We start from the raw sequence: 13,315 nt of genomic DNA on the forward strand, positions 1-13,315 counted from the left end.
GAACATGATGATCAGATGTTCTTCTATCCTCTCTATCCCCTTTCTAATCATGTTAGTCTTGGGCCACTCTTTGTGAAAGCATTGTTTTAAAAAGGTTCGCATTCTATAACCACGCAGCCATACCATAGCTCCTAATGACATAACCAATATTTGATATTAAGGCTATTTCTGTTTTCTTCTTACTATAACTATAGTCTGCTAATGTGCCAGACTTTATGGCCTGTTGCTTGTCTGCTCATCTGCTTCCAAAACTTCTGTGCCTCAGCCTTATTATCTGTGAGTTGGAGATAGTGGAAGACAAGAGGGTTAGGGTAAGTGAGCTCAAGAAACGGTGATGAGCGTGTAGCAGGTGGTTCATAAACATCGGGTGGCCCGAAACGGAAACCTTTGGAAATCACGGGGTGTTGATGCTTCATGGCGCTGTTCCTGGCTGCAGGCTGCACCTGATGCAAGTGGACTCGGTCCAGCGCTGGATGGAGGACCTGAAGCTCATGACCGAGTGTGAGTGCATGTGCGTCCTGCAGGCAAAGCCCATCAGCCTGGAGGAAGATGCACAGAGTGACCTCATCCTGGCTGGCGGCCCCGGCCCCGGAGACCCCCTGCAGCTGCTTCTCAAGAGGGGCTGGGTCATCAGCACTGAGCTGCGCAGGATCGGGCAGAAGCTGGCCCAGGACCGCTGGGCGCGCGTCCACAGCATGAGTGTGCGTCTGACCTGCCATGCCCGCTCCATGGTCAGCGAGTACAGTGCTGTCAGCAGGAGCTCCTCACAGGAGATGGGCCAGGTCAGCTGCCCTGGGATGGGCATGGGCGGGCACTTGGAAGGGGGAGGCCTTCTAGAAGAATGGGTCTGGCGTGTGTGGAGGGTGAACTTTTCCTGTTCCAGTGCCTCCCTCCTGTTCCAAAAAGCAGGGAAGATTGTAAGGACCTTTATTGAGTACCTACCATGTCCTAGGCATTGGGCTAGGTGTTTTCACACACCCATCTCATTTAACCTGCAGTAGATGCGAAGTGGACGTAACCCCTATGAGAGGCTGTACGGTGGTGCAGTGCACCGACTTTAATGCCATACTGTTTGCGTTGAAATGTCAGCTCTGCTGTGTGACCTTGGCAAGTTACTTACCTTCTCTGTGCCCCGGTTCCACCACCCTAATGGATATAGTAATAGTACTTTTCTCATAGATCTGTTGTGAGGACTACCATGTTATTACATGTAAAACATTAAAAACAGTTGCTGAAAAATATTAGCTAGTATGATGTCCTTACTGTATTGATGAGGAAAGAGAAACTTGGAGAGCCTAAGTAACTTGCCCAAAGTTATGCAGTGAATGGTATAAGCAGGATTCAGTCTAAGTCTTTCTGATTCTGAAGCCCATGTTTTCTAATCTTCTTTTCCAAGCCCGTAATGGAGCATTGAAAATCCCCTTGTCATTGTTTTTCTTTCTTCTGGCATTCACTTCCCAGCTTACCGCTTTACCCTTTTCTTTGCTCCACTTTGCAAACAGTAAACTTCTATTCATCCTTTGCAGCCCAGCCCAAATGCCCCCTCCTCTTGGAAGCGTCTCAGATCCCCCAGCATAACTAAGTGCTTGGTTTTCTTTTTTGAGCTCGCAAAGCTGACAGTGGTGTCTTGCCATCCATACAACACTGTTGATGTGCCTGTTCCCAAAATCAGATGATTTGATTCTTTGTCCTTATCACCCAGAGGGCCCCACACAGTAGTTGGTCCTCAAGCAATGCTTCTTGAATTGAATAAACTTTTTCTGTTTGTTCCACAGATTGAGAAACTGCTAATGGAGAAATGCTCAGAGCTCTCAGCAATCACAGAGAGGTAAATCTGGATGCTGGGTAAGACAGGACAGCCTGTCCTCAGGCAGGGGAAGGGGCTGGCATCTTCTTCCAGAGGGAGAGAGGGAGTGGGGAGGCCTGGTGGTGGTCTGGGAATTTCCTTCTGCTGACTTTTATCAGCAACCTTGAAAGACTCCCTTGGGATTTTCTGCCCCATTTTCAGGCACTAGAGAGAATATAAAAGAGGAGAGGTCCACGCATAGGAAAAAAGAGGATTATTGAGGGTTAATAAAAAAGAAAAGGTTTCCCATAGCTTTAGGAAGCCCCCCCACCCCAATCCCCAAAGTCAAGGGAGGGTGAAAGCAGACACTCACACCCTATACTCACAGACACACAGACAAGGATTTCACAGACACACTTGCCCGCACATAGATATGTAAACACACACTCATACATTCACAGAAATACTCTCACCCCCTCTTCTCTGTATCTCACACACGTAAATATATATGTTTACACTCACACATACAGACACTCAGCCTCACATGTATACACACACAGGTGGATGTTAACACTCTCCCTTACTTTTTCCAGCCCCTATGCCCTACAAGAGAAACATGGGACTTGGCCTCCCCTAGAACCCCCATGGGGTCTTTGGCCTTCCAGTGGAACATTCTCAGGCCCTAGGGGTAAATTTAAACCTGATCCACCCCCTGTTCTTCCTCCCTGGGGAGAAAATTTTTAAGGCTCCTTTCTGTAGACAGCCATTGTAGACAGCCATTTCTTCAAGGTTCACGAGTATTGACATACACCTTGTGTGTGAGCACTGGCTTACCTGGCAAAAGCTCCCCACCCCCACCCCTAGACCCTGGTGCAATGATGACGGGTTCTCTCGGGGAGGAACCCGGAGGTATGGATTTGCCCACTTTCTGACAGCCTTTCTTCCCAGTGACATGAACTAGTAGCCCCCATTTCAGCCAGCACTTCTCTGAACACTAAGAGGCCAGAGGATGAGCCAGTTCTGGAATATTCCATCTCTGACTCCCCTGGAGCTGATGACGTCTCCCTAGGCCCCTTGCACCATCCACAGGCCTGCGGCAGGCCCAGATCTGGCCCCTGCAGTGGCTCTGGGCTGAATACCTGCGCATCCCAGTGGCCCACGCCATGATTTCTTTTCCCCAGGTGCCTCCAGGTTGAGAATGAGCATGTCCTGAAGTCGATGAAGGCCTGTGTGAGTGAGACCTTGAGCACATTGGGCCAGCACTTTGGCCAGCTGCTGGAGCTGGCCCTGACCCGGGAGGTGCAGGTCGGTGCAGGTTGGGCTGTGGACAGGGGCTCTCGAGTGGACTCCCGGGGTGGCGGTGGGGGTGGGGCAGAGGCACTGGGCCAGGCTGGGGGAAGCTCTGACATGTCTTTCTTAGGGGACACCCTCCTCAGGCTACTGAAGTGAATGGCAGCACCTAGCAACCTAGAGCTTGAGGCTTCCAAGTTAGCCCAAATCTGCATTTTTCAGATGTGAGATCTGGAGCCTAGAGAGGGAAGAGACTTACCTAAGGTCACATAGCGAGGCCGTGGCAGAAGCTGGCATTTCCCAACTGCACTTTCAGTGTTGTTCCTACCACCTTAAATCCCTGTGTAGTTATTGTCCACAGTACACAGAATGGATCCATGTTGTCCTGAAAGACTTGAGGCAGCTGCGGAAAACAAGCCAATTCCAGAAATCTGGCGATAAAAAAGAATCTAGAAAGATCATATAGTCCAGGCCCCCCCTCTCCCCAGGCTTGTGCTTGATTCTAGAAAGAAACAGATAGATCTACTTTCCAACTGCGGCTTGCATGAGACCTTGATCAAGTTCCTTAACGTCTCAAAGGCCTCATTTTCTTCATCTACAAAGTGAAAATCTTCCCCAGAAGAAAAGTGAGAGGATTAAGTAAACAACATAGCGTGGGTTAAATATATGTTATTTCCCTCCGTTGCCTACTCCTATTTTAAAAGCCTCCCAGAAAAGCAGATTCCATAAGGTTTTCATTATGAAAGGTATTTACATGTTATTTATAGTTACAGAAATATTGTGTTACATATTTGCCATTCTTTTCCCACCACCAAATAAAAGCCTTCCACAAATAGAAAGTCCCTTCCCCTATCAGCTTCTCTCCAGACTCAGCCTTTCCATGGAGCCCAGAGTTTTCCTTTTTCTCCTTCCTGCGTGTCTGGCTCATTTTGCACAGAGTACAGGCTCTCCTGACCTGGCTCACCTGCTGGTCAGTGCGGCTGGCCCCACGCTTTCTCACCACCCGCCCGGGAGATCTGCAGAGGCCGCTCTGTCCCAGGAGCCTGGGATGAGGGGAAGGAAGGGCCAAGGGTTGGGCTGCTGGGGCTGGCCTTGGAATTGTGCAAATGCTGATCGGTGCGTGTAGGGTGGGGTGGTGGCTCAAGCTGTGGCCAGTGTCCCAGAATGAGCTCTCAAGTCCCAGAGGGACCCCGTGGAACACGGGGCCGAAGTGGGTGGAAAAGCCAAGGGAGCAAAGAGCGAGGATATTGAAGGTAGTCGTGGGGGTGGGGGGGAAGGGGAGGTATTTTTGAGCAGGGGTATGGGTGCCGACGATGCTTTTTATGCGACTTTTGTGCCCTTTCTCCTGGAACTATCAGGGTCAATGAAAAGTGCTAAACTCGAAGAGTAATGTTGGATTTTAAATAGAAGCCAGCTGGGTTTGGAAGTAGTCATTCTACCCGGAGGCAAAGGAGTAGGGTGTCTTTTCCCTGGTCTGGGTCAGAATCCTGGTGAGAGCTCCCTGGGAGGTCAGGAGTCTGCCTGGACGTTGTGGGCTATGTAGCTGGTTTCCTGGGTTGCTGGGTCCATTCTGGTTTTTCCCTCATCCTGATCTTGCTCAGAGCGGAATTCCTGATCTGGCCCTTTTGCTTCCCCAGCTAAATCCTGCCCATCCCCAGGTCTGACCACCTGGGTCACTGATGCTTGGCCTGGGAGCTGAGCTGGATCAGCAGCTCCTCTCTTAGAACTTGGTCCCCCAACCTGGTGGCTCGGTCAGTGAAAGCCTCTGCCTTTGGCTCAGGTCGTGATCTCAGCGGGGAACCTGCTTCTCCCTCTGCCTGCTGCTCTCCCTGCTTGTGCTCTCGCTCTCTCTCTGACAAATAAATAAGTAAATAAAATCCTTAAAAAAAAAGAATTTGGTCCCGCCTTGGCCTCCCACCCCTTGTCTGCCCTGCATTCCTCTGCGTATTCCTTAGCTTCCTGATAAGCCCCCTTTCCTCCCAGCGTGCACCCTGGTGTCTGCTACTCCCTCCTATTTGGGCTCACCATGCCCATAATATTTTTTGGCTGATCTTTAGTTGCTGGTTTTTGTTTTTTTTTTAATATTAGGATGTTTCCATAAAGATGGTAGTGACATAAGGAGATACATTGGCGGAAGGCAAGGTGATTTGTGTTCAGTGTCGTAAGCATGTGTTTCTTAAACTGGTGACCCAGTACATTCCCTAGGATGTTAATAATTATAGGAGGATCCCATATTTGGGGTATCTTGACATTAAGGGATCTAAGCCTATCTCCTTGCATTGGAATTTCTCCTATGCTGTACTCTTCTGCATCAAGAGTCTTCTAAAAGTTCTTCACACGTTCATCGTATTTCTCATCTGATCTGTAGCTTCCACAGACAGGGCTTTGGGTTTGTTTTGTTCATGGATATATATCTAGTGAACAGGATAGTGCCTCTCCTACAATAGGCGCTCAATAAAGACTTAGTAATGAATGAATATTAAATAGTATGTTCCAAACTGACATAGTCACAGCAAACCTTTTTTATTCTTAAAGCACCTGATCACTTATTCTGGGATGCTGGCATTTCAGGAAATGCAGTTTGGTCAAAACTCTTTTTGCACTTGGGAGGCTCTCCAGCAGAGGAACAGTGCTCTTCCAACCTCCCCACCCCATCCCCACCAGCCACAAAAATAATCCATGATGGAATAATGCTTACAATGAGGGCAGCAACAATCTGGCCCTACTCTGCGCTGGTCTGCTCCATCCTGCAATGTCATGTCCAATTCCAGACCCCAGATGCGTCACTGGCAATGGCTGTGCTCAGAAGAGGCTCCTGAAAGGACGGGGAAGAGGCTGAAGATCAAGGTCTATGGGAAATGGATGGAGGAACAGAGGATGTGTCGTCCAAGGACAGACACTCTGCCACCTCCCACATTCTGTGTTTGGGGGCCCTGAAGGGAAGAAGGGGCTCAGGCCAGCAGCCAAATCTAGAGGACATTCTATGTAGAGAGGAGTTTGTGAAACAACAGGGCTGCCCTGCAGGGGGCCAAGTTCGGAAGTCCCTGTCCCTGAGCTGGCCAAGCCAGACCTGGAGGACATTGGCTGGGATGAGCGACTGGCAAGGTCTCTTCCAGTCTTGGTAGTGTAAAATTCTATAAATGGGGTGGGGTGGGGTGGGGTAGGGGCTGAGCATGGAGTTTGGAGGCATATCAGGGTTCACATCCCACCAGTGCTACTTACTGGGTATGCAGACTTGCGCCAGTTACTTCCTGTCCCCACCTCTGCAGTGGGTTGTCCTTAGGATTAAACGAAACAACCCATGAGTAAGCGGTGGCACTCTTCTGACTCTGTCAGCTGCTTTCTTCACTCAAGACTTGTTCTGCCTTAAGAGAAGCTCACAGCGCACTTTGCTAAAAGAGCCCCCTGGTCACCTAATGAATTGTGTATTAAGATAATTTAACTACTTGGCGGGTATGGAAAAATTTAAAGTTTAAATGTCAGGAGCCACCAATAGGAAATTAATGAACATTGATGATTAATCTATCTGGGGATAAAGGATTAGCTATGTGGGAGATAAGAGAACACTTAACTTATAAAAATTGATTTACTCAAAAATGACTTCTAGGGGGACTCTCTATTGAATAAATTGACTCTCCCCTCTACCTCTGAGTCCTTGACTCAGCTTCATGTGGGTAGATGTTATATTAATTTATTCTTTCATTCCATCTATTACTTTTGATTTTAGTTTAAAATAGCATCTTTAGTCTAATAAAACTGATTAGAGAATGTATCTTTGGCTCTGTGGCTAAATGAACTAGTTAAAACTTTATCTCACAGCTAAGTTTTGCCTCCCTGTCCTAGGCACAGCTGGTCAACCTCGGGCCTCACCTGAGGGACAAGCATCTATCTTATGACAGAGCTTGGACCAGAGGAACACTTCCTAAGAGAAGGGACACAGGTGCTAAGCTGAACATACTCAGTTCCTTCTTCCCAAACTCACAAACTCCTCCCTGCCCTTCTCAGTAGGGTGACATAGAAAGGTAGGGAGTAAAGCTAGCAGAGGTGTGTTGCTGAAATCCATACCTAGGGAACAGGGGTAGTGGGGACCAAGTACTGCCCCTTAGTAGTTGACAATTCTTGTCCTGTTGTCTTATTGGCTTTATCCATTGGGCTGTGGTCAGGCAGGAGTGTGGCTGAGCCCCTTGGGGGAGGAGGTCAGCTGTCAGTGGGGAAGTTATTTCCCACCTTCATGAAGCCATTCCTCCAAATAACAACCTCTACTTCTTTATAGATCCTTCTGGAATCACAGTGGGAAATTTAGACTCTGCTCCCAGAAGGCTTGAGAATGACTCATGATGTTTTATCCGTTAGGTTAGCTCTAAGGAGGTTTTATAACCAAAGTCCAAAATTTGCTTTCCTGTCCTATTTCCCACTCTCAGATTTTGCTCAGCTATGTGGTCCAATATAGGTAATCAGAGGCTGCAATGCAACTAAATTATAACATAAAGATAATCTGTACTTGCCAGATGAGAAATATAAAGGTGTCCAAAATTTAGAAATAGTGTGTCTCATTATGAAGTTCTCAGAGAGAAAATAAAATTAAAGAAAAAATTTTTAGAAAAACCCTGCATCCCTTTACCTATAGGAATAATTCAAAGTCCCAAATACTTAGGTTAATATAATTCTCTTTCATTTTCTTACTGTGCTCATCTTAGCCAGAAAGGTCTCCCGATGTGTGTGTGGTCATGCTTTCTTGGGAAGCTGCAGTCTGGGCTGTCTCTCCAGCAATGGGAAGGGTTCCTTCCAGGTTTCTCAATTTGTACTGGTCTTTCCCAACCATACTTGAAAGAGTTAGTACCTTGGGTCTATAATAGTATCATAGCACTACCCCTGAACTCACAGAAAGTTAAAGTAGACCAATCCTCAGTCCCTAAGGCAGGAATTCCAGGCAACATTTCATGCAGGACTCTGCCTTAGGGTTGCTGAAGGCCGTAACAGATACTTATCTGCAGTTGAGTGAAAGAGGGTTGGAAATAGTCATCATCTTGATGGCGTCTGTGGCAGGACATCAGTTTATTTCAGTTGTCCATCATCCACAAGGCTTTATGGAAATTCATTCACTGGGGGAAAGCATCCACCATAGGTTAACTGTGGCATGATGTTTACTATATATGGAAGAAAAAGTCTCCTTTTTTATAGAAGGGCACTGGATATGTTTACTTTTTCCTGCAAAGTCAGGCATTTATAATCTCTTCCCAATGACTTGCTTGGTTTGCATACTTTCCCATCCAGCATTTTCAACATTTCTTAATTTCTAGCTCCCCTCTACACACCGTGTTTCTGCCACTCTAGGCTGCATTGATTTGGGCTGCTTGAAGTGACTTAGGCTAGAAGTCTTCAAACCACTTCAAAGGCATTGCATTCTCCAGGTTCCCGAAGATTTTCTAGAAGAAATGCAAGCATATGTACTTTTAAGGAAATCAATGTCCAGATCTCCAATTTTTGTTTCTTTCCCAAGATGATCCTCCCAATAATACACAGTTTCTAACATCCCTTCTATTACTTTCCAAAAGAAGGATGTACTCGCACGCATCGTGAATCTTTTCGTGCATTACCCTGTTGTGTAAAACCTTGGAATGGCAGTAGGATTGGGGAGATCAAAGAAGAGGCCTTCATTCCTGAACCATAAACCCATAGGCCTCCATGAATTATTTTTGTGTTTTTTCTTACATATTTCTGTTGAGAAAGGCATTAGAAATTGTGGTTGTGCCCAGTGTGGAGATATATGGTAGAATAGTAGTGTGTGTGTGTAGGAGGGGTGGTTTTGAAAGTTTTTAATTTATCATATGCCTTCTATCCCTATTTACTCCCAGATTAGGCATGGCTCTTGAGGGACATTCTCCTTAGACAAAACAAAGAGAGAACTGGTCGGACACATCAAGCAGTCAAAATGGCTTTTGGGGGCACAAATTTAAATACAAGCAAGTCCTTTCAACTATATCTCATACTCAACTGTAGGATATATCATTCACTGGAAAGAAAAACATCTTGGAAGACCCAAAGATTCTAAAGGTTAATGATACTGATTCTTTTAAATGCTGGAATACTTTTGAGAATGACTAAATTTTTCAAGATATATTGGATAAAATCCACAGACACAAGTTTTACATGATTTTTTTTCAGATTTGGTGCACATTATTTAAGAAAGCAGTTAAAGCTTATTTTGTTAACATATTTTGTGAAATATTTACACTAACGTCTATTTCTTGTTAGCAAAAGACAAAATTAATTGCTAACAGCTGGACTAATTAGATTTAAGCAGTAAATACCCTTTTCCTTCTTTAAATACGTTGGGAAGTTTGATCATAAGAGCTACTAAAAATAATCAAATGATTTCTAATATTTATTTATTTATCTGAGAAAGAGAGAGACCACACACACAAAAGTGGGAAGAAGGTCAGAGGGAGAGGAAGAGAGAATCTCAAGCAGGCTCCATGCCCAGTGTTGAGCCCGACATGGGGCTTGATCCCACTATTCTGAGATCATGATCTGAGCTGAAATCAAGAGTCAGATGCTTAACCCACTGAGCCACCCAGGTGCCCTAATTTCTAATATTTTTATTCTCAAATTTTCGATATTCCTTATAATGAACACCAAATTTCAATACATATACCCACCTATTTGCTGAAAAAAAACAATGCATTCTTATTACATTCCTAGATTTATTAGTAATTTATGATGTTAGCTGCATGTTACCTTGCATTATTAAAAGTTTAGTAAATTGTTTTATCTTGGCTTTATAACATATACAAATAAACCAAATTTTATTTTAGCTCTACATTATTTTAACAGTTTTTAGCATTTTCCTTTGGAGAATGATTTGTGTAATTATTTGTCAGTGTTGTTTTAGCATTTCTTGAAACATATCAAAACACTTTGTAATTAAAAATGAAGTCAGTTCTATATTGAGAAAAAGTTGTCTTGGCTGATTGGCTTGGCTGAAAGAACTGTCTGCCAATTAGCTTATAGGGTGGGCGTTTTCTATAAATTAAATAAGCAAAAGCTGTAGCTTCAAGGTTTTGATAAAACATATTTGAAACAAACACAAATATTTTATTAAAATTATACTGGCAATGAAAGTAATAATATTTTGATTTTCCTAATCCTTTCTGAATAATTTGGATAACCCAAGGTGCTCCAAGTGAAAGAGCAATGGGTATAATTAATAATTATTTGATAAGTCTTGGTAAAGTACTTTTGGAATTCTTCCCAGAAATTGAGAGAGTGAATGAACAACTCTAATGATTGGGTAACAAATGCTTTTGCAAGTCAAGTGGTTTCCAGTTCTTTGCTTTTACCAATTTAGAGGAGTTATCAACTGGCAGATCATTAAAAATGGTGTTTGATGATGGATCACCATGTGATTGCATAACTCAGAATGTGCTCAAAGGGTTGAACAACTTCCTATGTAAACTCTTCCCATTCCTTTCTATGGATTTTTGGAAATGAGATTTTTCAGGGTTTACATCTAAAAATATAGCATTCAGTCAATATTCAAGCATGTATACATCAATTAATGAGAAAGCCTGAAAAGGATACAAAGCCTCATATATCTCATTAAGACATATATTTAGAACAAAATTTTAATTGTTACAATTAATAATTATTAACCAAAACTTGTAATTTATGTTGTTTTGACCAATTGTACTGATAATAATTGTAACAGTAACTCGACCAAGAAGAGAGTATTTTAAAAAGATTTTATTTATTTATTTATTTATTTATTTTGAGTGCAAGCAGGAGGAGGGGCAGAGGGAGAGGGAGAGAGAGAATCTCAAGCAGACTCTGCTCTGAGTGCCAAGCCCTACTCGGTTGTGGTTCTTGATCCCATGACCCTGAGATCATGACCTGCACTGAAACCAAGAGCTGGACACTCAACCAAGTGAGCCACCCAGGTGCCCCAAGAAGAGAGTATTTTTAAGCACTTAGAGCCTGATAGTCATAGGAAATAAAATGTAATTTGAAATGTCAGTGATAAATATGACAAGTGTGATCCATAAAACACTTTGAGACTTAAATGTATTATGTTAAGATAAAATTCTGAGGAGGGATTGGATTGGGAGCATAAATTTAAGGATGAAAAGAAAAGATGCAAAATGCTCACGATGTTAAAGAAAGATTATTCATACATCTTTAAGGGGATGATGAGGGCATCAAGTTTTTTGGTATTTAAATCCTACTTATTACATCTAAAGGAGTGATGTAATGGTCTTATTTTATGTCGATATCTACAGTCTGCTGGAAATTACTCCCTTTCTAACTTTGTTCTTGAAACTTAAGATGAAAAATTTTACCTGTCAAATTAAAAATATGTAAGGGATCGTATGTTTTTCAAAATTCCTCTAGGGGTAAATAAGAAAGTAAAAAACTGCATTAGGATACACAGATCCTCTCGTTCTATATCATGAAGGCTATTATCCCTGCCTCTTGCTGAGAATTGCTTAGACCTTAAGACCCCTGTCTTCTAAGGAGTGTTTTCTGTGATGCTCCTGAAGCCCGGACCTTTATAGCCTTGTGAGGACCAGTCCTTCTGCCATGTGCTTCTCAGAACACAGTCTTTCCAAACCTTTTGAGCATGGTAACCTCAAGTAGCATTTCTTTCTGCTAGTTCTTTTTTTTTTTTTTTTTTTTTGCATTAATGAACTATGCTTCCAGGATTCTCTTTCCTTCTGTTAATCCCCACCTCCTTTCAGGGTGACTCTGCTGAATTTCTGACAGTTTACCCTGCTTCTCATGTCGGTGTCTTTCTTTATCTAACTCATAGAATGAGCACTGGATTTGAGTGCTGTCCCACACTGACTTCTCCTTCCTTTCTGGCACATTCTTTTGTTTTTCAAAAAAAAAAAAACCCAAAACTCTTCTAGATGTTGGAATTTGCCTTACTGAGAGAAATGAAATCAATTAAGGTCTGTGTTTGCACCAAACCTCCAATTCTAAGAGATCTTATCCACATTTGCCTCCCAAAATTGGGTATTCCAATCCGGGAGATATTTTCCTATCAGAGCAATAGCTAATCCAAGCTGCGATTCAGTTATGATTCTGTCTGTATCCTCTTTAGTATGTCCAGTTTTTCTGTGTCTTTCCTCAGAGGCCTGATTCATGCATTTCTCCAATACATCCTCTGAGGACACAGGACATACCGTATTCTCAGTTTCAGAACCTTTCACCTAGAAATTTATGTAGCCATCCTTTAGATATCACATGCTGTTCTCTGTAGTCTTCGCCTGTTTTCCAGGCTCTGTTAGTGCATAACAATCATTTTTATTATATCTTATCATCTGAAGGATCAAGAATGTGGGCACAGCCTGGCTGAGTGGTTCTTCCGTTCCACGTGTCATCAACAGAGGTCCCTTGGTGTTACTCAGCCGACGGATGGCTTGGAGAGTCTTAGAAAGCTTCATCACACGAGTAGTGCCTTAGAGGGGATGGCTGGAAAGCTGCTGTCTACTGAGAGCATTGATCAGGGGTCCTACACATGACAGTCTCAGAGTTCCCAAACTTTTTACATGGTAACTCAGGACTCTGAAAAGAATGTTCCAAGAGATCTGGGGGTAAGCTTCAGTGTTTCTCGTAACCTAGCCTTGGAGGTCCTGGAACATTATTTCTGCCAACTGCTGGCTTTTATTGGTCAAGCAAGTCATTGAGGCCAGTGAGATTTAAAAGGTGGTGGTGGCAGGGGGTACCAGGGCCCACCTGTCTATGGGAGGAGTAGCAAAGAATGTGTGGACATGTTTAATCTGCCTCACGCTGTCACATCAGCCCACATTTATGTCATCCCTTTGCATGGCTGGGCTGCCCTAACTATGCCCAGCTATGGATTGTCTATCTGAAGCTTTAGCTAGAGACTTCACAATATTTTTCTGGCTCCCTCTGAGGAGCTCACTCCAGGCTGATGTATGAGACTTTGCCTCTCCTGATCAATTTCACCGGGCTGCAGTCGCTCTTTCTGATTGAGAGATAATTAAAAATATTTTTTCCTTTTCGGATTCCTTATTTAGAGCAACTAGATTGTGTACGTCTCCCTAACTCTTCCTTATCCCTTTCTCCTGGTCTTCAAGACTCTGTTTTGGTTTTTCCCTCTCTGCCTACTCTGTCTTTAAAACAATATTTCTGTCACTCAGCTTCATCAATCTTTGTTCCTTTATTTTGTCTCTTTTCCTCCACTCTTCTCACGACTCAGGGTGAAGCATATTTTTG

The 13,315-nt window shown here is 43.7% G+C and overlaps 1 protein-coding gene across 2 annotated transcripts in view; it reads left to right on the forward strand.

The window, feature by feature from the left end:
- Positions 1-13,315, forward strand: part of INSC (INSC spindle orientation adaptor protein) — a 121,237-nt gene that overhangs the window by 52,434 nt on the left and 55,488 nt on the right. For both annotated transcript variants that reach the window (XM_045796550.2, XM_087855296.1), the window contains exons 3-5: positions 437-782; positions 1,776-1,828; positions 2,968-3,091. In XM_045796550.2, the coding sequence (XP_045652506.2) occupies positions 437-782; positions 1,776-1,828; positions 2,968-3,091 (523 nt within the window). The remainder of the gene's footprint in view (positions 1-436; positions 783-1,775; positions 1,829-2,967; positions 3,092-13,315) is intronic.

The sequence above is a fragment of the Ursus americanus genome, chromosome 24 (genome assembly GCF_024610735.1).
Source record: "Ursus americanus isolate L20-20 chromosome 24, mUrsAme1.1.p, whole genome shotgun sequence".
NCBI classification, from domain to species: Eukaryota; Metazoa; Chordata; class Mammalia; order Carnivora; family Ursidae; genus Ursus; species Ursus americanus.